The sequence below is a fragment of the Electrona antarctica genome (genome assembly GCF_951216825.1).
Source record: "Electrona antarctica genome assembly, chromosome: 2".
NCBI lineage: Eukaryota > Metazoa > Chordata > Actinopteri > Myctophiformes > Myctophidae > Electrona > Electrona antarctica.
Window position 1 is genome coordinate 8,522,959 of NC_136807.1, and position 25,041 is coordinate 8,547,999.

The 25,041-nt window shown below is 42.4% G+C and overlaps 3 protein-coding genes across 5 annotated transcripts in view; 1 reads left to right on the top strand and 2 right to left on the bottom strand.

The window, feature by feature from the left end:
* The window catches only part of prkcz (protein kinase C, zeta), a 273,129-nt gene extending 265,431 nt beyond the window's left edge, over positions 1-7,698 (bottom strand). For all 3 annotated transcript variants that reach the window (XM_079523572.1, XM_079523571.1, XM_079523570.1), the window contains exon 1: positions 7,280-7,698. In XM_079523572.1, coding sequence (XP_079379698.1) covers positions 7,280-7,356 — 77 coding nt within the window. In that variant the 5' untranslated portion in view covers positions 7,357-7,698. The remainder of the gene's footprint in view (positions 1-7,279) is intronic.
* Positions 7,699-8,921: 1,223 nt separating this feature from the next.
* Positions 8,922-19,395, bottom strand: LOC306913838 (tumor necrosis factor receptor superfamily member 14-like). The gene is made up of 9 exons (XM_079490648.1): positions 19,209-19,395; positions 18,943-19,053; positions 16,080-16,208; positions 15,004-15,162; positions 14,758-14,842; positions 12,122-12,255; positions 11,998-12,041; positions 11,639-11,684; positions 8,922-11,550 (listed from the first exon to the last, which is right to left on the bottom strand). The coding sequence occupies exons 1-8, from the start codon at positions 19,237-19,239 to the stop codon at positions 11,646-11,648; spliced, it is 732 nt and encodes a 243-aa protein (XP_079346774.1). The 5' UTR covers positions 19,240-19,395; the 3' UTR covers positions 8,922-11,550; positions 11,639-11,645.
* A 2,923-nt stretch (positions 19,396-22,318) lies between these two features.
* On the top strand, positions 22,319-24,130 carry LOC306931841 (transmembrane protein 209-like; the record flags this gene model as incomplete). Its single annotated transcript, XM_079513484.1, has 1 exon — positions 22,319-24,130. One exon carries the CDS (start codon positions 22,319-22,321, stop codon positions 24,128-24,130), a length of 1,812 nt encoding a protein of 603 aa, XP_079369610.1.
* Positions 24,131-25,041: the final 911 nt, after the last annotated feature.

Below are 25,041 nucleotides of genomic sequence, written 5' to 3' on the forward strand. Positions count from 1 at the left end.
TTTGCACACATACTGTACATAATGTGGCCAGTGCTGCATCTTGGCCTGGTCCAAAGAGCCCTTCTTTTTATATCTTCCTTTAAATACCTGCCTACATACTGTCTCTTTAAGGTTATAGCTAACGGCTAATTTTGACTTAAAGTACTAAACTACATCATAAAGCCTAACCGTGTTCAGCAAGCAGTCATATGACCAAAAATATGACTAAGTCGCAAGACAAAGTATGAATTTAGTACAAGGATTAAAACGAATACAACAGAACTTGTTGCTTGGGGTGCCCGCTGGCCAAGTGGTCCAGGCGCATGCCACATATAGGCTCTGGCCTGACAGCGTGTTGCGTGTTCGAGTCCCGTTCATGACAACCTTTACTGTGTGTCTTTCCCTGTCGCTCTCTCCCTCTTTCCTAGTGGCATTCTTTACTTGTATCTATCAATAAAGGCAGAAAAGCCCCCCCGAAAAAAAGAAAATATTAACAGAACTTGTCGCTTTTGCTAAATGAGCCCAGGGGTGAACAAAGTGTGCCCTATGTACAGTATAACATTCCTCCGAAATTAAAATTTAATATTAGTCTTAAAAATTTGCCCGGCTATCGAATATATACACTGACACCACGGCGCGTAAACAGCGCCTCAAACTGTGACTCCGCCCACAAACGGGGGAAGTTGTGATTTTCGCTCGTTCACTGCAATGCAATTTGCGGCATTTTCAAAACAAAAAATTCCGGGGTAAATTCTTACCCCGGATGTGACGTTTTTGGGCGTTCCTGTCTAGCGTGGTGTCAGTGTATTCGGATATTTTCATTATTAACATTATTATAATAAAAAAGACCCATGGAAAATTACTCAAATCTCAATATATTTTTATTGGATCCAAGCACTAAAGCAGCAGTCCCTTTTCCGCTGGTATCCTGTTTATACAATAATAAAATCACACCCGTGTGAACTGAGTGGTGTAAGGTCTGTCTGACGTAATGAAATCATGTCTGACGTAATGAAATCACACCCGGGTGTGATTTCATTACCTGGCTTTGTTTGTGCAGAAAAAATGAGCATGGTTGCTATGTTCACCCTGTTCACCCGGGTGTGATTTCATTACGTCATTACAACAGGGTGAACATAGCAACCATGCTCATTTTTTCTGCACAAAAAAGCCAGTTGTAGGAGTGGTTTACACCACTCAAAAAATGTACCACCCTAGTGCCCTAGTTGTACTGATAAATCAGAGCTAATCAATTCCATAATGTTCATAGTTGTAAGATCCATTTAGGTGTACCATGTTGACACGCACGCACGCACGCGCACACACACACACACACACACACACACACACACACACACACACACACACACACACACACACACACACACACACACACACACACACACACACACACACACACACACACACACACACACACACACACACACACACACACACACACACACACACACACACACACACACACTCCCTGACAAGTCACATCTCCCCCCCCAAACAACTCTCTGAAACATAAAGATCTCAGTGCGTTCCTTACAATAGGTGGACCTTGCCCACAATTTTCTGAGTGTACTGTACACACTGTAGCCTACTTGAGGGCGTTCGGCATACAGAGGGATTGGCCATTTACAAGAACACAAGCATGAATGAATGAATGAATGACATTTATGTTCGTGTCATGATGCCACTTTGGCCCATCCCATATGGGATTATATGACACATTTAACAGAATACATTGAAAACAACTGACATTACAGTCCTTCTTGTTCATATTGCATCTTGCATTATTAACCCATTTTGACCTGAGATCAGATTCTAAAAATGTCTTCTACATCCTGACAGTTTTCTGAAAAAGCTATGTTTCTATGTCAGTCGTTCTTCTATTTTTCAAAAATAGCAGACCTACCTGTACAAGCTCGTAGCGCGCCACCGAGTGGCGCGCTACGAGCTTGTAGATCTGCTATTTTTCAATTTTTTGGCGGTTCGAATCCCGGCTCCTCCTGTCTACATGTCGAAGTGTCCTTGGGCAAGACACTGAACCCCAAATTGCTCCCGATGTGCTGGTTGGTACCTTGCATGGCTTCCGCCGCAATCGGTGTATGAATGTGTGTGTGAATGGGTGAATGTAATGGGTAATGCATCTATGTAAAGCGCCTTGGACAAAAGCACTATATAAATGCACCATTTACCATTTAATAGCTAAAGCATAACATAATGCAAATGGCCCTCCTCCTCATTGACCAAAAGATGTCATTTTGAAATAGACGTTTCAGTTTCTCAGAGTCATCCAACCATACAAATTCATAATTTGGATCGATCTTATTAACCAAGCAAGGACCAACCTAGTCCATCCATCCATCCATCAAAAAAAGTGAATTCTTTCCCAATATATTGACCATCATATATTGTTAAATAGATACAGTAGATGGCTGGCCATTCCTGTTGCTGCACTTGACAATGCTGCATTTCCCCATTAACCCATTCAGGCCTGACGTCGAAATAAATAAAAAGTCTTCTGAAAGAATATTATATTCAAATATTTGTGCCACATTTTCACGATTTTTCAAAAATAGCAGATCTGCAAGTTCATAGCGCGCCACTCGGTGGCGCGCTATGAGCTTGTAGATCTGCTATTTTTCAATAGCTAAAGTATAACATAATGCTTAGTTAAAACACCAAAAGGGGTTCCCGCCCAACATGGGTTAACAGAATAATCACATTAAGTCATCTAACCAGGTACCTCACCTGATCATTTGAGGAGAAAGCCTAAAATGAATCTGCATGAAATAAACGGAGTAATTTGTCACAGGATGATAGGATCTGAGAATAAACAGCCCTATTAAGGACCTTAATGGTTAGTGAGGTTGTGCAGAGTATTTTGATGGATGCTTCTGTGGTTGGTTGTCATGATATTCATCCCATTAACCTATTGATCTGTGCTGGGGGACATGCTACTGCTGGAGAAAGAAATAGAGTCTGCAGCACTGGTCTTCCTCATTCCTGAAGAAGATCCCAGTGATCGAAACGTTGAATTAAGCCATTCTGGGCGGGAACCCCTTTTGGTGTTTTAAGCATTATGATATACTTTAGCTATTGAAAAATAGCAGATCTACAAGCTCATAGCGTGGCACTCAGTGCCGCGCTATGAGCTATATTGAAAAATATGTGGTGCAAATCTTTGAATATATATCCGTTCACAGCAAACATTTTTAACTCAAATCCTTGCTTCTGGGGGGTCCCTGGACAACATATTTTCAGATGGGGGTCGGCGGCCAATTACATATATTTTTGGGGGGTCCTTGACATGAAAATGTTTGAGAACGACTGACATAGAAACATGTTTTTTTTCAGAAAACTGTCAGGATTTAGAAGGCATTTGTAGAATCTTTTCTCAGGTCTAAATGGGTTAATACACCAGTCCAGCTGAGTTTTCCCTTATCAGTGTTGCGGACTCTATTTCTTTCTCCTGTACTGTCATTTGTCCAGAACCTGGGCTAGAGTGGATGTGCATGCCCTATATCACCTTTGGCCATTTTGGGCGGGAACCCCTTTTGGTGTTTTAAACATTATGTTATAATTTAGCTATTGAAAAATAGCAGACCTACAAGCTCATAGCGCGCCACCGAGTGGCGCGCTACGAGCTTGTAGGTCTGCTATTTTTGAAAAATCGTGAAAGGTCAGGCCTAAATGGGTGAATGCTCCCCTGAGGAGACCTTATTACTGTTATACTATAGAAGCAGTTGTAGTGCAGTACGTATCACATACAGCATGTCTTCTGAGCTGGCCTTTACAGAATAAGTTCCTTCTGGACAATTAATACATTCATTGTCTTGTATTAAACTATTGGAACATAGGAATGGGCTGGGTGATATGATTTCAAATCAATATCACAATTATTTCAAAGGACTATTTTATACCGTTTTATTTATTTTTGATCTGTCCTTTTAGAATACAGTTAAGGCTTTTTCTATACCAGAGATGTGAACAGAGAGAACGTTATACTTCACGCCAAGTCGCCAACTCAAACTGAATTCAACAACTTTATTAGACAAATGGTGTCTGTGCAGGAGTGACTTCATTTAAATGACATAACTCTCATGACGCCATGTTAAAGGAGAATTCCATACTAAAAGGCTTTCTTACCTTTCTTTGTAGTTGTTACGTACCCACCAAAGAGGTCCAGGTGTTATTTTGTGCAAAAGCTCCGTATTGGCTATTTCCCCTACCATAAGCCCTAAATGAATTGCATTGAATTGAATGGGGCTATGGGGTGTTGTGCTAATTCGCTTATTTTCCATTGAGGGCTTATGGTAGGGGAAATAGCCAATAAGGAGCTTTTGCACAAAATAACACCTGGACCTCTTTGGTGGGGACGTAACAACTACAAAGAAAGGTAAAAAAGCCTTCTAGTATGGAATTCTCCTTTAAGGGGACTGCACAGTTCATGAACGCCGGGGAAACAATTAAGTGAATCAATCGACACGAGCAAGATTAATCAGTGATAGGTTCTAAATGTCGCTTAGGTTTCGATACATTTGACTGAAAATGTATTCAATATTGCTCACACACAAAATAATATAGTAGCAGCGGCAAAGATGAGAAGACATTTTGAGAAGCCAACATCTAACATGATGAATGGATCGATAAACGGTAAATGGATTATGGTAAACTTGACAGAACACCCCTGCAGACCATAATTTTTTTAAGAAAATCTGTGTGAAACACCTCTCCCATAATGATTGCTGCCTTTGAACTATTCTTTAAAGGTATATTCAGTGATTTCACTTAATTCAAATATCACTTAATTTTTCTTATTTTTTTGGATAATCCTCCCTACTATAAAGTGTGCTGACCATATAAGGAGTTCCTCCCTGTCCCCAGTGAGCCCCTGGGGTAAAAAAAAACCCTAGTTTCGGTTTGGGTGGCAAAGCCTTCATCCAATCAGGACGAGAGGGGCCTTCCTGGCTCCAATCATGATCGAGTGGGGCGGGCCTTGGTGCACGTGCTGTTGGTCTGTTGTACTTCCCCCACTGTAGAGCGTGTGCACATCTTGTTACCGGGGCGGAACGGAGTTGTTTTCCAAATCACCCAAATCACTGAATGCTCCTTTAAGTCGAACCAATATGGCTGCCCATACCAGGTTGCTAAGCAACAGACAGGCGGTCTTGTGAACGGTCCTCTAGCCTTGCCCCTTGGCTTTAGATTCAGGGTATTATTGAGAAAGAGTTCTGCCCTCAATAATAATAAATAACAGAAGTATCAGAGAAACTATGTCATTCATTCATAGCAATATGCCTTGGCTACATGAAAGGTTCCAGCCTCATACCTTTGAAAACTAACACAAACTAAATGTGACCTGAAATGAGAGAGAAGGAGCCATGACTCATGAGGCAAGAAAAACAATGTTACTTTTAAAACAAATTCCTCTGTGGGAAGAAGAGATCAGAATATAGAATGGGAGTGAACTGTTCCATTTAAACTTGCATGTTTATCAATGCTAATAAGCCAACCCATTTTGGGAGGGAACCCCTTTTGGTGTTTATAGCATTATGTTATACTTTAGCTATTGAAAAATAGCAGATCTACAAGCTCATAGTGCTATTTTTGACAAATCGTGAAAATGTGCCTCAAATCATTGAATATATTCTTTCAGAGTTTCAGTTTTTAACTCAAATCTTTGCTTCTGGTGGGTCCCTGGAACAACATATTTTCAGATGAGGGTCTGCGGCCAATTACATATATCTTTTGGGGTCCTTGACATGAAATATTGAGAACCACTGATACAGAAACATGAGGTTTTTCAGAAAAAAAGACATTTTAAAAAGACATTTTTTTAATTTCGACGTCAGGACTAAATGGGTTAATGACACAATGTGAGGTGTCCATATGCCCACAGCGCTACACCTTCATCCTACTGAGAGTCTGAGACTGGTCAGATTCTGACCCACTAAGTTCATTAAACCACTTAAACCTATACTTAAGTCAACTTGACCTTGGTCTGCTGCTCTTTTATCCCTCTACGTCAAATCTCTTCACCGAAAATAGCCAATCTAGCATCATCTAGTTCCCTAGCCTACTAGTTCCCCCCAGAATAGGGATGCTAGAGTTCCAGTGGTTTGAGCAGGTTTGAAACAGGTGGTTGAAGTGGTGGGGATAACTTTGTTAAATGTGCTACCAAAATTAGCATAATTTACTACCTGATGATGACACACAATAAATAGCGAGTTAACATAAATGTTTAACTTGTATTGTCTTCCAGTTTACTGTAATGTGTACATCTATGACCGCTGAATTTGAGTTGAACAGGCCCAAATTTAGGGACATATACTTGTGGAAGTGATCAACTGTGATTAGATCAAAATTATAATTTATATATGCCAGAAATCTGTACTGTAGAAAATATTTTAATTATCTATAGAATTGGCATATAGAGGAATACAGGGGAATATATCTGAATTGTATGTATAGCATAAAGCAGTAATTCATTAAATTAGTAGCATATAGGCCTATTCATTATTTTAGGTCCCAACATCTTGACTCAATATTTAATTTTAGTGGAATACATAGGCTGCTTTAAACTAGATAACTCTATAGCCTACTTTAAAAAACTATAGCTACTTTAAAACTAACTTTAAAACTATAGTGTAGGCTAAACTTAAGTGTAAACTGAAGGCATTCAGGCATTATGCAAATGATCATTCAAATTATTCGTATCCACCTGACTCGATTCTCATGTTGTGCCATAGAGAGTATTAGGGGGGGGTTGTGCAGGTCATGGAACACAACCTGAGTGCAAAGGCCGGGGTTGTAAAATCAAAAGCCCTAAACCGTTATCACATCACAAAACAGGAGTGTCACTCCATCATTGGAACTTCGCTATAGGCTACTCGACCCGACAACAAGTCAACAACCGATCAAATGGACTTTTATAATTATAACCGTCCGTCCGTCCTGTGTCTTAACTTAATGAAACTATAAAAGAACTGCGGGCTATTATATGGTGACAATTTGCTTTAACGGTTCTGGACAGATTAAAAAAAAACATGCGCAGTTTCTAAAACAAAAAGATAGCCTACTAGGAAAGGAACGTGTTATATCGATGCTAACTCATGTCCACCCCCCACCTGTGATGTCAGTCCCATTCCACAGGTGTTTGTCCAGCTGACGTGATCACTGCGCCGTTAGGAACGCTTTAACAACAAAGCGCCTTCCAACAACAACATACCAAAGTATAGCCTGTATTACGGACACCGTGAACGAACCACAACGTTGGTTTACTCACCCGCAGTAGTGCGCTTTAATCTTCACCAACTCCGACCCTAAATCCATGATGGATCCGTTTGATGTGGGCATTGGCATGTTCGCTTCTGGCTTCTCCACACAACTAGTCAAGAAGGTATTGATTGAAGCAAGTTGTAACTATCACAACAGGGCCTCGTTGAAGATCAATGTTTCCATCATGATGCCAGCACAACTTTACATTTCATAAAATATGTGGCCGTCCGCTGGAGAGCCCTGTCCGTTTACGCGCTGTCATCAACTAGGCCTAGTATTTCGTCTACCTGTAGCCCTGAGGAAGTAGACTACAGTAGAAATATTGGACACATGTCATGTAGTTTACAGGGAGTGTGTGTGTGGTGTCTTGCTATGGTTACTGGAGCTTACAGGGGCGGAGTAAACCCCACACTGCCACCCTGCTGCTTGGCCAAACCGACCTGTTGCAGGGTTTTCACCCTAGTGTCCCGTAGAGGTGTCTTTTCTTGACACAAGACAAATACGAAATAGGCTACATTATAATAAATAAAAAAAGTAGTTGTTTTATAATGTTTATATATAATGTCCAGCCCCAAAGCATTTCACCCACATGTTTTTTTTGTCTCACTTTAGTGTATACTGTAAATGTAAAAATACAGTGACATAAATGCATAATGATTTTAATCATCTTTAATATTCTTTAGTCTGACACTAGTATCACTTGTATGACTGTATGGAAACAGGTGGAAAAAAAGAATGCTGATTGCTGACCCTTTGTATGACTGAAGATACACTCCCAATTCCCTAAGTTGTATTCTTATTTCTGCTGCTATTTGATGTCTTTGTTTTGTTCAAGAGACTGAGGAACTGTCTATATCTATATTACACGTTATTTGACAGTTTATATATTTTTTACAATTATTTAAGATGTAACTGGCAGTGGGAAGCTTTAGCTTGCACTAATAGTTTCAGCCAGTCTTTTATAGGATATCTGATTATCTGATGTAAACTTGTAATGTTGAAATGGTGAACTGGGTGCTTGTCCTCTTCATGGAGTTTTATTATTATTATTATTATTATTCCATTAGGACATATACTGAAAAAAGTGCCTGCCATGACAATAATAGTTCAGCAGCAAGACGTTCGGGAACTTTAAAAGTAAACAAAACAGCCCATAAACGTGTGGTGAACATATACTAACAAGTGTTACTATTGTATCTTGTTTCAAAGGAAAAGTAAGCTTCTACTTTATACTGATGAAATAAACCTGGCAAATTAATTGTGCTGATGGGAGTAGAAGTAGCCTATAGATATATCAATATGAATACCGGGATTGGGCCTCAAGACTACTGGCTTCCTGCCATTAAAAAGAGGAACATTAATATTTTCTCTATAAAAAGGGAAGGGTTTTAGGATTGTATTGTGAAAACGTTGTAGCATTAACAATGTGACATATTGGGGAATATCAAATGTTTTGATAGGCTTACTTTACAGTACACCACCAGTAGGTATGGGCAATTTGGTTGACAACGGACTTGTAGAAATTATCTACAGTGTAAAAAACACTGATTATAAATATGAGTACCACAGACGAAAAACAGTCTTCCAAGTCCAAATTTCATTCTGACCCCTCCACGAAAAGGCCTCGTTGTCCTGACCCCTTATCTATCATTTATACATTATGGATAAATAGTGTGGACTTAGACTGTTTTTCGTCTGTGGCATTCAAGCTGTGAATCCATTTCAATAAAGAACCTTTTAGCATAGCGATGGTCATGGAAATAAGAAGCAGGGAACAATAAGTAAAGGTCAAAGTAGATATCACTTCAAGGCACCACAGAATTTTTACTTTCACAGCATTGTAATTTCTGATACTCAATGGAACAATGTTTACTAGGAGACAGATATGAATTCAAGACATTCTGAAAGGTGAATTATGATGGCGAATAAAGGAAAAGTGAAAGTGCAGTGAATGAGTGTCATAATAAAGAATAGAGGGATTTAAGTGCCATCTACTGGCTGAAGCTGAAAAGGTGCAGGAGATAGCCAAGTTTACAAAGTCCAATGGACATGACACACATACACACACGCACACCTATAAATCGCAAATCAAGAAGGGCAAGTGTCTAATCAGGAACTAAAGATGTGGCAGCATGCCTATAAATCAGGTCAAGTGCACCAATCAAAAATTATCATTGATAAAATGATATTAAATGGGCCTATAGTCTCATTTTAAGAACAACTTTAGGTTTTAAGCCAGGGAATGGATCAATGAAGTCTCTCATTCATTGGAGACACAAATCTCTCATTTCAGTAAGTCCTCGTCTTCTTTGGACAGAACATACACCAGGTTGATTGATTGATTGAAATGTTTATTCACAGTATGCAGAATCATGGGTACATTTCAAACGAAAGCACAACTCAATACAAAAATTGTTACTGTGGACTGCACCATGATAAAGCATTACACTTGTTTACAACAGGGTCCACCATTTTCAATTCATCAGAACATGTAGAGACGTACAAATATACACTTCTATAAAGTCAGGAAATCATCATATATTATTGTATTGTTTATTGGATCTTGTTTAGTCGATACACTTTAGTTGTTTAGTCGATACACTTAATTGTTTTAGCTCATGCTCATTTGATTTAGCTATTTTGTCTCATCTGTTTAAGGAAATAGGTAGCTGATATATTGCACTTTTACCTTAGCGCTAGGTATACTCTTGGTTGCTTGTTTTTGCAGAAAATGCACTAAAGACTTCTGGTGATTAGTAGTTTTTGTTCCCTACCTATGTTGAATACACTTATTGTAAGTCGCTTTGGATAAAAGCGTCTGCTAAATGACTGTAATGTAATATATAAACAAAGGGAAAAAAAGGGAAAACAAGTACAGTATGGGGAAAAATGTGGCGTGGGGGATTCAGTGGCCTCCACAAGGTCTAAAACTATACTTTATCAGCAATAACAGTGTCACCAGACTATTCACCTCGGAGGTGGGCGCAGCGGCCAGAGGAACGGGGAGGCAGGGCAGGGCGCGGGGGAGCGCACGGCCAACTGGTATAAGAATAACTGAGTAGCATCAGTGATTGCTAGTCTGTTGCAAGTTGCTGAGCCGACTAGCAGACCAATGCTGTATAAATCAGTCAGTGACAGGTTATTGAGGTCAGTAGTGCTATAGTCCATCCATGGCATAGGCAAAACGCACTTTTGTATTTATAGGAACAGAAGGTAGATCGGCCACTCGGGCTCCCACTGTGTTACGAATAAACAAATTAATGAATGTTTTATTTCCCTGTCCGGACAATTTATTGACCCATCCCACATGGGATTATTTATCAGTAGCAAAAAACTCTAGTGTTACTGTCGAAGTCTTGAGCAAGACACTGAACCTGTAACAGCTTCCGATGAGCAAATTGATGCCTTACACAATGCTTACATGGTTTCCTCTGCTGTCGGAATGTGAATGTGTGTGTGTGCGCGCGCACACACACACGTGCGCGCGTGTAAATGTAATGCACATTGTAAAGCTCTTTGGATAAAGTGCCAAGGCACTAAGGGCTCCATTTTCGTCACCGCTAAACCCCTTATCCTTGAACTTCTTTGCCTTTTTTTTTACTATTTTGAAAAACATTTTTTAATAGTTCAACTAGCCAATCTACATTGACACATTGTGAGCTTGTCGATTGGCCATTTTAACTATTCAAAAATGTTTTGCAAAATAGTAAAAAAAGGCAAAGAAGTTTAGGGATAAGGGGTTTAGCGGTGACGAAAATGGAGCCCCAAGTATATACACCATTTAGAAAATTAAGGTGGAGTCAGGCACTAGAGTGGCACAGGTGTATAATCCCTGTCCCACCATGCAGTCTATGGGATTGAAGTCCCTGTAGTTTACCTCTACTCTCTCTATGGTGTCCTCGGATGAGCTCCCCACACTAGCTAGCTCGCCAGTACTTTCCACGGTTCCACCCTTGCATCTTACTTTAGTCTGTAGGTACAGTAGGTGTGGATATTCTTGTGAACGATGTCCGTATGTTGACTCCCAGATTGATTGCCAGTTTGCTGGTGGTGCTGTGTTGATGGCAGTGACCTGCCAGACTCCTGGTCCTGGCTGCTATCTTCTCACGGACCCTTGGTATCCATGCACTGATACAGATTATTGTTGTTAAAAAGGGGACTTGCGAAGTTGCGATCAGCATTCACTGTAGCAGATCATAAGCTAAGCTTGCCGGGGAAGATGTTGGACCATGTCCTTGAGCTCTCCATGCGTCTTTCTCGAACAAATTACGCCATATTCTAAAAGACAAGAAAACAAGTAGTCATTTTTTTTTAATAAGAATTAGCTAACGTTAAGTAAATTATGTAAAAACCAAAATCAACTTACACTGTCATCACTTAGACTTAGTGACCTCACCCACTTCCTGCACTGACTGTGTCATGGAATATTTAAATAGTTAATCACAAGGAGTATTACTGTAGTACTTCCTCTCACACATGACAGCTGCATTATTTTTAGTGCCATGATATGTTCTTACTAGCTTAAGGAAACAAAGTTATGATATGTTCTTACTAGCTTAAGGAAACAAAGGTATGATATGTTCTTACTAGCTTAAGGAAACAAAGGTATGATATGTTCTTACTATCTTAAGGAAACAAAGTTATGATATGTTCTTACTAGGCTTGAGGAAACAAAGGTAAGACACGCATGTTTACAAAACACCTAAATAAATCTACCAGTCATACCTGTTTAAGGGTCTTCTCTCGCCGGACTGATTTCAAGAAAAACACTGAGAAAACAAATCAAATATTAATTTGACACTACTCATGTTATGAATTAGATAGATAGGATAACATGCAACCCACTAACCTAAAAACAAAGCAAGTAGCGTTGTAATTAATAATACTGATGGTAGTACAGCATAATGATTTCTAGATGCGTCACTGCAGACAACATCTTTGGTCACGTTTCCTTTTTCCCGTTGTATTTGGCCATCTGGACACCTGCACGTTTGGAAAATACATGTTTAGAATGACATGTCACAAACTATTCAAGCAATTGATCTTACAAAATACAGTATCAGTATTAGCCTACCATAACATTCACGTACAAAACATAGCCCTAAAGTGAATTAATATTGTTTATACTTTTAAGCTGTGGGAATGTCATATAATGTCTGTTGTTGCCATGACTTAATTACATGTGCGAGATCTGCATGTTGTGGACACAACTTGGAAGGTGCTCTCAAGATCCAAATAATGAGCCCACGAGTTAATAGCTCGTATCTGTCATGTCATCTGTAGGTTGCAGTCCAAATGATAAATGGACTGCATTTATATAGCGCTTTTTTCCAAATTGCTTTACAATGTATTCCACATTCACCCATTCACACATACATTCACACACCGATGGCGGAGGAAACCGTGCAAGGCACCAACCTGCTCATTGGGAGTAGCTAGGGGTTCAGTGTCTTGCTCAAGGACACTTCGACTCATAGCTAGCCAGTGTTGTCCAATGTAAAACTCGAGTCACTCCCTGGCCTGCCCGGTAATTCGAGTCAATAGGACCCTGGGCAGACTGAGTTAGTGTCGAAGTGTCCATGAGCAAGACGCTGAACCTCCTAATTGTTCCCGGTGTGTAGGTTGGTGCCTTGCATGGTTTCTTCCGCCATCGGTGTATGAATGTGTGTGTGAGTGGGTGAATGTAATGCACAATCTAAAGCGCTTGGGATAAAAGCACTATATAAATGCACCAATTACTGAGTAGCACGAATTAACAAATGTAGCAAATCAGGCTGGATTCCAGGCTAGGTAAACAATAGTGTCCCAATTAAACCATACCAGTGTGCATTTAATTCAAATATAGGCTATCAATGTCTTGGGGTGGCGGTGGCTCAGGGGTAGAGTGGCTGGATGGCAACCACAAGGTTGCCAGTTTGAACCCGGGCTCCCCCAGAGTTAGTGTCGAAGTGTCCTTGAGCAAGACACTGAACCCCTAATTGCTCCTGATGTGCAGGTTGGTACCTTGCATGGTTTCCTCCGGCATCGGTGTCTGAATGTGTGTGTGAATGGGTGAATGTAATGCACATATGCATCTATATGCATCTATGAAAAGCGCCTTGGATAAAGGCGCTATATAAATTTACCATTTTGATAGCTTGTAATGTCTTATGACAAAATAAAAATAAGCAGTGTGGTAAATACACAGCAGACGTCTTATAACAGTCTCATGATATATATTTTATTTTTTACAAAGTATTAAGACGTTTTAACAATGCAAATATGAAGCATGTTTACATTGTGCCTATGGTACAATCATGATGCCACTGACAAAATGGTAAATGGTAAATGGTGCATTTATATAGCGCCTTTATCCAAGGTGCATTACATTCACCCATTCACACACACACATTCATACACCGATTGCGGCGGAAGCCATTGCAAGGTACCAACCAGCACATCGGGAGCAATTTGGGGTTCAGTGTCTTGCCCAAGGACACTTCGACATGTAGACAGGAGGAGCCGGGATTCGAACCGCCGACCCATGGATCATTGGACGACCTGCTCTACCTCTTGAGCCACAGTCGCCAGTCGACAAGATGGGAGTCCCATCAGACAAAGACGAATAGTGTTTCAGTCATGTCAAGAGAGGCGGTGTTATTTTAAGACCTGGAGTCACCACTACCTCCAGTATGAGGCACACTGCCTATCAAAAGTCTGTTGTTTGTTTATACTGTCAAGTCACACTGTGTAATGTATCAATATTTATTTTATTTATTTTTAGCAGTTTATTTTTTCAGTGCTCTTTTGAAGTTAAGCTTGATTTTTATTTGCACCTACTGGTAATCAAATATAAAAACTAAAAGACAATTGAAATTTTAATTAAATTAAATGTAATTGTCCGAAGTGCCTCAAAGGGTTAATGTCAAGCCGTAGGGACATTGTAGAGAGACATTACATTTGACAAAATTATAAGATATTCATGTATGTCAGCAAAAAAGAAAGAAAAAAAAGTACTCAAAGCTCTAAAGCTTTGAGTACAGTTGGGTCTCCTTGGGACAAAAGCGTTTTAAGGTCAACAACACCAATGCAACTCAATGAGTTGACATTATGATTTGATTAGATTAGATTTTGGTAAAAGATATACAAGTAAAATCACAATATAACTTAAACCGTAATGAAACACCTGTTTCCAATGTGGTCCTTCACCATAACTAAAAATAAATAGTCTGTCCTGGGCGGTGGCTAAGCGGTCCAGGCACCTTGGCTGGTAAGCCAGCTTTACAGCGTGTCGAGGGTTCGAGTCCCGATCCCGACAAACTTTGCTGTGTGTCCTCCCCCCCCCCCATCTCTCTCCCCCCTTTCCTGTCTACTTACTGTCACCTGTCAAATAAAAGAAGTCCCCCAAAAATATCTTACAAAAATTATAATAATAAATAGTCCAATAAATTATATAGCACAGATAAATTTTAGCATGCAGCATGTCACATGATATGATGTACTTACTTAGTATGAGTAGCGCACGTTAGCCCAGCCAATGAATAATAGCCTTGCTGGCAGTTTTCACACTCTGTGTCTGTATTGCTGGTGCCTAAACAAAATAAAACAAAACAAAATACATTCAAAAATAATTCAAGAATCCAGGTACTTCAATCCAATTTCTAAATAAGAATGAAAAATACAGTCAATACTAATCAATAAAGTAAGTAAGTCCTAGTAGATCTAAATGGTCAAACATGTGATCTGTCTTACCGGGTGCTTTAATTCCCTGGCCAGGTGCACATTTGGTGTGTTTCTCTGCAAGATTACACATTGAATCGGCGTCGTAGCTTTTGCAGTAGTGTCCATCCAAAACACCACACACTGCATTGCTTGTTGATGTGCATTCCTGCACAGTGACAAAACCTGGTTCTGAAAATTAGACACCAAGATTTACTCATTTCACCTTTCAATGCTGATGCTGATATAGCAGAATTGTGTCTTGTTGGACAGTGCGTTGACCTCACATAATCATAATCAAGAAAATAAGTGCCACGTCACAAAATGCAACAATGTTTTCACCAATCATAATGTGATTGTGACCGCAGGTTGCATGTACTATGAAAAGGTGCTTTTCCCGTTGATTCGTCACGCACCCATAATATATGGGCATGCCTCGTGACAAGTCATCAGGGATCTCCATATAATATATGATCTACATATCTACATATATGCCCATATTATGGGCATATATGTAGTCGTGACGTAGACTACATCGCCAGGGGCCCTTCCCCATATATGGGAATGTTAATGTGACAACCCTCTCCTACCCTACCTATATGGCCATATCACGCCTCCATATGGTCACGCCTCGTAACATCATGCCTCCATATTATGGTCACGCCTCGTGACACCACGTGACATCATGGAGACCCTTATGCTGCGTTCACACGGGGCAGATAAACGATGCAGTCTACCATTCATCGTCAAAGGAAGCCAGCGACATGACGTTGCAAAGGCTCAATGATGCATGCACAGTAGCTGCTCCAAATCAACTCACAACACATCTTTGCATCGTTTCATCTGCCCGTGTGAACGCACAATAAGATCTCCATATAGGGTTGTCAGTCCGTCACGCCTCGTGACATCACACGCTCCTGTCATTCTGACATCAAACCCGAAAATTAAGCAGTCTGCCGTCACCCAGGCAGATGCATGCACACGACGTCTTACTGGTGAATAATACATTGTATGCAAGTGCAGGCCATCCATTCACTTGAAATGTGCATTAACTGGCAGTAAACCTTCAATCAACATTATATAAGCATGGCTATTTAAAACTATTTTACCTGCACTGCAAGAACTGCAGTGGAAACACTGGGTCAGGCCGTTGGGTTCGTTCATGTAGGTACCCCTCCCACAAGGTATACATGATGTACCGGAGTCCTCGTCCTTACAGTCTTTTCTCACAACAGAGCCTATATGGGACAATAATGTATTCTTAAAACCACATTGACACATTGTTTAGGTCATGACAGGAAGACACTGACAAGATAAGGTTTGAAATGATACAGGAGACCCATAGCCTCTTTTAAAGACTCACCCTTATTGTATGTATTGTCTTAGCTTTTAATCAATGTACATCCGAGTCCAGTGGCAACGAGCCACTGAGCCATTTAGCTGGTACTGGTAGAACAAATTATTAGGATAAAGGATCCCATTTAAAAGATGACAGAAGCGTTCCACTGTCTAGAGCAGTGACGACGACTACGTGGAGCCCCCTTGATGATTTTAGGGGATTTCTAGTTTTTCTACATTCCTAACACCTGCCCACGCCCCTGGGCATGCTCGGCCAGTCTGGGGGCGGGGGCGTGCCCCCACGACGATTATAATTACATTTCGTCCCTGGTCTAGAGTCTAGACTCTACATGTGAGAGACATTTGACATAATGTGGTTAAAAGCCAGAAGCACTATTTCAGTGTGCTCACTATGCTTTTTCCAACTACTCCTTTGTTGTTGTTTTTACAGTTAATTTTAATCACATTTACCAGTGGACCAAGGCAAATATGTCTGTGACAAAACATGGAGAAGGGTATGTTTAACAGGCTGCCAAACACACAAAACACTTCCAGCATTTCCGGAGTAGTAGCATTCCTTGAAACACCTGGTGCCGAGTTGAGTGTAGTTAACAACTAACTGACTGGCTCCAACGAAGAATAAGTTGAGTTTGTTTGCCTTTTAAAACTGCTTCCCTGTTATGTTGAAGATGCCCATTTGTAGTCATGCTGAGCATAACCTAACCCTAGCTAGAATGACTGTGATATTACATACATTTCATGAATTCTAGACACACAGCCATACATCACTCCCCCGGTTAGCATCATCATCATAAAAGGAGGTAAAAAGGGAAATAGAGTGAGGGGAAAAGGGGGTGGGTAAAAAAACTGATTTGACTTGAGAGCGGTTTTGAAGGAGTCAAGGGATTCGCATGCGGGAACCCCTTTTGGTGTTATAACCCTTCTGGACGGGAACCCATCTTGGGGTTCTGTACAGTATGTACAGTATTCAAAAATAAAAAATATTTGATGCTGGTATATAAATATTTGAAGTTTTTCAGAAAACTTAGGTTTCAAGGCATTTTTAGAATGGGCCTCAGTCCAAAATGGGTTAATGTTGGTAGGAGCGAAATTAATTTAGTCCCTTGTTTGTGCCGAATCTGGGTTGTACATGGTTTGTTGAACTCCCTCTGCTGTTGTGGGTGTGGACTTCGTTAACATTAAGGAAGTATCTAGACAAGTAGACAGGTACATGGGTATCTTGGTGGTGGAGCAAATATTGTGGACCAGACCCATTGCAAGATGCTGTACTCTGTTGTCAACCCTAAGCTATTCCAGCCTGTCAAAGTGCTCAGGGGTGAGGTGGGTTCGGGGAGTGAGGCCAAGTAGTAGCCTGACCAGTTTGTTTTGGGAAGTCTGGACCCTTGTTTTAAGGGCCTTTTTTGGTGCTGTGGTACCAAGAGGTGCATGCATACTTGCATAGTATTAGTCGAAGAAACCTTGTACGAGGGCTCCTGTTAGGGTCTTCAAGGTGTATTTGTTGACCAGTGAGGAGATACTGTATAGGATTATGAATGTTGTTCTTTGGTTGACTTTTTTGATTACGTTGGTGGCCATTTTATCACCGGAAAGATTTGCCTTCAGGATGGAACCTAGGTAGGTAATTTCATCTTTTCGTGTGATAATATTGTCACCCACTCTAACCAAGAAGCCTTCTGCCTTGCTGAGATTACTATTTGATCCAAAGAGAATGGATTCAGTTTTTCCCAGGTGTAAAGATAGTTTGTTATCATCAAGCCAGGTGCAGATTCTACCTAATTCAGAGCTGAGTGCCTTTTCAACCTGCAGTTTGTTCCTGTCCGAGACCAGCAGTGCCGAGTCATCTGCAAACAGGAACAAGTTGCAGTCACAAGCTGTCATGTCGTTTACATAATATGTAAACTGGTTTAGGTGGAAGCATTAGAAAGTTGTGTGAGCCAACAGTTTGTAAAGCCCAAAAATGCTCCTTCCTTGAGAATTAGCCAAAAATAGCCAATCTACAAACTCACAACGGTCACTCACAAGAGCAATACATAATAGGTGCACCGTGCAGACAGACTAAAGTGGTCCAAGTATACAGTTGTTTCTGTATACTTACAGTTACAGTAGGTGAGGCCCGTCCAACCAGTTCCACACCCCAGTAAAATTGTACAGTACGCTTTGATCTCGCAAAGCGGGTGCCTACTATAGTTCCAAACATTGCTCCTATGGCTGGAACTATCCCATTGAGATAGAACGAGCCCTTCCGCATTCCATTGTTACTATATTACTCTGATTGATTGATTGAAATATGGATTAACTGTTAAATTAACAGTTTGCAGAATTACAGTACATTTCAAGCACAAACTCAATACAAAGACTAACTGTGAGTGGACGACCCAATTAAGCATTACACTGGTTTACAAGAGGGTCCACCTTGTTCAATTCATCAAAACATTTAGAGACGTACAAATAGACACTTCTATATAGCCAAAGAACAGAACAGGAATTCATCATAAGGGAAAAGAAACATAAACAGTGAGGGGGGAAAGGGGTGGGCGGTGGGATTACTATATTACTCTGCATTATTGATAGCAGAAACTTTGACAGCGAGAAGAAATGAGATCAATACAATACCTTTATTACACATTGGACAGCATAGTGGTTTTAGTGGATCGTTTGTCTTATATTCTTCTGCTCGACATTCTTCTGCTTTCACGAGCGCAGAGAAGTACGGGCTGATTAGAACTGAAAAAGAATGCCATGTCAGTCAGTCATGAGTTTACACATGTTGCAACACACAGCCATGGTCAGGGTCCAACTCCAACAGCTACAACAACAACTACGACATATTTCAGACATTATTGACTGTATACGGAACAACATATGGTCTGAGTACTTACCGAGCAAAATATATATCATTAAATAATACATCACTCAATCACTTCTTGGTTATTCGCTTTCATTTTCTATGTTACGTCGCTATAAATGTCATATGACTAAAAGATTCCTACAAATTTAAAGAGAAGCTATAACAGGGCGGCTAACGGCTAAAAACAAACTTTCTTGTCTTTTTTTGAGCGGGTTGATTTTAGGCGCTATACCGCCGCCTATTGTACCGGAGTGAGTATGAGTCCCTCTCTGCATTTTGCAGATGTGACTTTATGGGCTCTATTTTGGTCCATGCATGCTAAACCCCTTATCCCTATTAAACTACTTTGCCTTTTTTTCTTTCTTTTTTTTATACTATTTTGAAAAACATTTTTGAATACCGGTAGTTAAAATAGCCAATCTACAAGCTCACTCACAACGTGTCAATGTAGATATTCACGTTGGACTATTAAAAATCGCACCCGTGTGAAGTGAGGGGCGCTAGCTCTTATCATCATACATCATCATGTATCATCTCATACTGGCCAATCAGAATGCCTGTTGCGGCTGTGATTGGTTAGCTGATTTGCTCGTTTACATATGACGTACATTTTCCCTTCAATGTCAATGGCGTTTAATGTTTAATTGACGTCATATTTAGCAGTATTATGACCTAATTTCTCCGTTCATTGTCAATGGCAAATCTTGAGACGTGTGGGGACAAAAGAAAGCTGTATAAATCACACCCGTGTGAAGTGAGGGGCGCTCTTATCATCGTACATCATCATGCATCATCTCATACTGGCCAATCAGATTGCCTGTTGCCTGTCATATTTGGCGGACATTTGACCTAATTTCTCCTTTGTCGATGGCAAATATGAGACGTGTGGGGACAAGATGTCAATTGTCAATGGAATTTAATGTTTGTGTTGTGGACATTTTGTGGGGACAAAAGCTGGGGCTAGCACCCCTCAAAAATCACACTCGTGATATCGTATCATCGTATTTAGTATTTATTTATTCAGCACAGTATAAAAACAATACAGTGATCAGTGAACATACAAATATGTAAAACACAATGAAACATTGTAAGAAATATAGAATATCCAGAATACATGATATAAACAAAAACAAAACAAAACAAAACATGATTAGAATACTTAGTTATCTACATCATTAGAGAAAAGAAGAGATAATACAAAGAAATATAATTAAGTGATCTGGTCAATTAAATGGGTCCTAAATTTACGTTTTAAATTATTTAATGAAGTAGAATTAGATGAGATTGCTATAGGCCTATAGGTGTTCCATAGCTGGCCCCCCTGTATCTGATGGAGAACTGACACAGACCAGTATGGAACTTTGGGAGATGAAAATTATTTGCCTGTCTCGTATTGAAGTGGTGCACATCACTGTTGAACTGAAAGAAGTCTTTACATGGCAAAGGAAATTAAACTGGCTGGAACAATACTTTGAAAATAAAGTTTCAGGTTTATGTATTTAAATTAAAGATTGGTAAAATATTGAGTTGTTTGAAAAGAGGGGCAGAATGGGGCAAAATATCGTACAGATTCATCATACAACATCTCATTCCGGCCAATCACAATTTGCGTCCTCAACTTCGTCTTCAATGTTTGTGTTTGTCCAGCTTTGAGTGTTTGTGTAAACACAAACATTGGGTAAAGGAGGGGATAACACCCCTCAAACATATTCCAATATTCTTATACGTTTTTTAGGGGCGCTATCCCCTCCAACATCTGGCTTTTGAAATTACGTCATATGGCAGCCAAGTATGACTTTTAATGTTTGTTTTGAGCACTTTAAACAAAAAACAAGGCTCCAGACCTCCAACCAGACCTCCAACAGCCATTAAGATGTGAATCCCTTGACTCCTTCAAAACCACTCTCAAAGAGCACCCTATACGGACGGCTGCAATTCGAAACTGGCCTCTGTAAAAAAAAAGTCTAAGACCCCATCCCCTTATTTCTCTCCATACTGTTTTTTCTTTCTTTAACTGTAGGATGATTTTCTTTTTTTCATAGAAGTGCATATTTGTACGTCTTTGAAAATGGAGGACCCTGATGTAAACAAGTCTTAGTACTTTTCTGGTTTCATCCTTGTAGCAGTTTTTGTATTAACTACACACTGTGAATACAAAATTCAGTCAATCAATCAATCAAACCCCTCACTTCACACAAGTGTGATTTTATTTATATATTTATTTCAAGGTTCCCAAACCGTTTGGGCCGTGCACCCCGTTACCGAGTCCTGACCTATAGCTGAGGCACCCCCCAACGCTAAGTCTAATTGTATTTGCCCGAAAATGATACATTTTTCCATTTCCTTCCAACAGTGGTTTACTGGGTTTTGCCGTTTGCTAAATAACACCATAAAACCGCCATTACCCTTTTCATGTCACGCACCCCAGGATGTTTGTGCACCACAAGGGGTGCACGCACCACAGTTTTGGACCCCCCGGTTTAGAAAATAGCAGATCTACAAGTTCACAACGCCTTGTGGTTGTGGTGTAGTTTTGGTCTGATGTCACACATAAACACAAACCCTTGCTAGAGGTGCTACCTCCACCACAGTGGTTGGCTCTCAAACATTTTAATTTCAAGGTTTCCCATAACGAGGATGTGCAAATGGAACCAAATGGAAAGGTCCATTTGGTTCCATTTGCACACACTCAGCGTTAGCCTGTACAGACGTGCAAGGGTCCATTTGGAAACCCCCTCAAGGAACGAACCCTGAGGGTCCCCGGGCCCCACTTTGAGAATCCCTGCTCTCAACAAAACGCAACGGCACCAGCACAAATCCGTGTGCGGCAACGGTTTGTGTTTGTGTGTCAGAAACGTACCTTTTATTAGGTCGGATGTCACCGTGATGCTGTAGAAAGGGAACTAATGCTGTTTGATCCTGATCCCACAAAAGAGGTGTGTGATGTCAGGCTGTGCTCAGGACATGGAGTGAAGATGCCCTTACATAACCAGTTTGTGCCCGTACTACTCACACATACAAGAGACAACCAAGACTCATACAGTTTATAATACATAGTCACGGACACAGTCCCCAGTCTCCCCAGACTACAGGTCTAGAGTTCTCCACGTCTCAGGTCTTCTTCCCCCCCCACATAACACAATGAGTAGGAGCCACAGCGACCTTCCCCTCCGCCGCCAAATGCAGAGGAACAACGCACAACAGACCACCTCCTCCTGCTCCCCTCTGGGGGCCCCCTGGTGGGGGAGGGACTGGTGTGGAGGACCGCATGGTGACGAGGTCACCGCCACCCCGTCCGGTGACGGCACATGGGCGGTCATCGACAGGGCCATGAGGTTGCAGAGGGAGGAGCAGGCTGACCGGCAGGCGCCGCGGTGGGCCGTCCTCAACCTCTCGTTGGCCGCAATCGTTTGCGCTGAACTGTCTGGGAATCTGCTGAGCCCACGTTACGACGTTATCGACCCTATCGCCCCTTACCGGGGGCCCGTCTGGTACGGTGAACTAGCCCTGGCCGCCGTGTTCAGCCTCAACGCCCTGGTGCACTTGTGGACGTGCCTCAGGTCTACTGTGATGGGCCCCTCCACCATCGCCGTGACCCCCGGACAGCACGCGCTGCTCGGCCTCCGGAACTCGGGCATCCTGGCCACCCCCCCGCCTCCTCCTCCTCTCCAGGGCACGCTCCAGTCATACAGCATGCTGGGGGGGCAGAACGTCCCGAGTTTCAGCCCCTCGTGGCCCCCCACCACCACTACCAGCGGCCCCAACCTCTATCCCAGCTGCATTCTCGGGTCCAGCAGCAGTCTGGGGCCCCCCGCCGAGGGCTCTGGCGTCGGGGCTCGCTACCACCGCACCACCTCGCCATCCGTGTTCAGCCCTGCCCCCAGGGGTAACGAGGAGGACTACATGCAGGACCTGGAAACCCTGGAGCGGTTCCTCCACACCGAGGAGGAGAAGGACCACCAGCACCGAAGAAGAAGCCGGCTGGGAGGTCCACCGGAGTCCACGTCTTGGTCCTACGGACCTCCCGCCACCTTCTGGAACTACAACCGCTCGGTGGGAGACTACAACGCCCAGAGTCTCAGGAGGTTCCAGTACCAGCCGGCCTGCCGCTACTCAGCGGCGCCCTCGTCCGCCCGCAAAGACGACGACACCGCCGACCCGGCGGGATCCAAGCGGCAGACGGCAGCAGAGGTGTGGTCCCGCGTCGCCGGTCGACCCGTGTCGGCGGATCGCGTCGGCGACTGGACCGCCAACCTCCGCAAGTGGCTCAGCGACACCATCCTGGCGCCGCTGGCCGAGGAGATCGATGCGGTCAACGGGCAGCTCCGCAGGACGGGCTCCCCGGAGATCCAGATCGGAGAGACGGCCGTGGGCGCCCTGAGGCAGGCGGCCGCGGCCAACGCCTCCTCCGTGCCCACCCTGAGTGCCGTGGTGCGCTACCTGGACGTCACCGCCGACCAGGAGTACCTGCTGGACCGGATCCGGGAGCTGGCGTACGGCGGCTCCATGAGCTGCTTCCGCTGGAACGGCGGCGGTGACCCCAAGACGGGCCGGAGGCAGTGGCGGACGGACCTGCCCACGGATGCCGCCGTCGTGGCGCACGCCTTCTGCACCTACATGGACTCGCGGCTGCCAGCGCACCCCCGGCACCCCGACGGAAAGACCTTCACCTCGCAGTACTTCGATCACGCCCCGGCGGCGGGCAATAAAGCTTTATTGGCGGACGACGGGGCGCCCCAGAAGCCGCTCTGCATCCGCCAGGGCGCCGCCAACCCGCCGCGCTACCAGCTGCTCCACCACGGACACGTGTACAGCCTCCCCGAGGACAGGAACAACCTGTTCCACACGCTGCTCCTCTTCCTGTACGCCGTCAGAACACACATGCACGGCATGCTGGGGCGGGTCAGCCTGGGCCCGTCCGGGGTCAACATCTTGTGGATATTCACAGACTGATGGCGACCGGTCCAGCGGTGCAACAGCTGCATCGATTCTAATCCAGTGGTTTTCAACCAGTGGTCCTTGAGGGGGTTCCAGGTGGTCCCCAGCTAAATGATGGAGAGTTGGTAACCAAATGGACCCTTATAGATCTTTAACTCTTGAAAGTGTAAAATTAAACCAGATGGATTAAGATGGGTCAATTTGGTTTAATTAATTAATTTACTCTCTCAAACATCTGCATTTCTTCATTTACACAATTAGAGAATGTAGAAGAATTGTTATTTTGATCAACGCTTGCCTGTTATCTCTGCTATGATACCAACATCATACAGAATGGAATTGTGGACAAAATCTTATCAAACAATAACAAAATATTCTAAGTCTTGGGTCTGAAAGGTTAACGAGAGTTAACCAATCATGTGAGCTTTGGAAGCCAATCTTAGCCAATCAGGATGGAAGATGGGAAATGGTGCAGATCCGTGATGATCACATGGCTATGGAGATAGTGTATACCGAATTGTGTGATGTATGGATAAAATGTGTACAAGTAATCTACAGAAATGGTGGCGCTATAACAGGTCGTTGAGGAATATTTGGGGCAGAGGTTCGTTGTTGGCATCCAGGGAGTGTGTGTGCAAAGTTTGGCATGGATCGGGCCAACGGTGCCGGAGATTAGCTGGTAACGGACGGACGGAAGGACGGACACACACACGGACGGAGTGCAAAACATACTCTCTCCCCATGCCTTCGGCCTGGTGGAGACAACAATGGTCCATAATATGAAAAAGGTTTAAAACTACGTTTGACACTACTGAACAAACACTCTACAACAATGATTACTATTAGCTATTTAATTAAATAGCTCAATTAACTGGTCAACATTATTACAATATCTTCAACCAGCCAAAATTCTCACGTCTCCCCCT

Coding starts and splice junctions, on each gene's coding strand:
- LOC306913838 (XM_079490648.1), bottom strand. CDS start 19,239: ATGTATTATTTAATGATATATATTTTGCTCG. Junction 16,209..18,942: donor CTGTCCAATGTGTAATAAAG/GTATTGTATTGA, acceptor TGTCCCATATAG/GCTCTGTTGTGAGAAAAGAC. Junction 11,685..11,997: donor GAGAGAAGACCCTTAAACAG/GTATGACTGGTA, acceptor TCCATGACACAG/TCAGTGCAGGAAGTGGGTGA.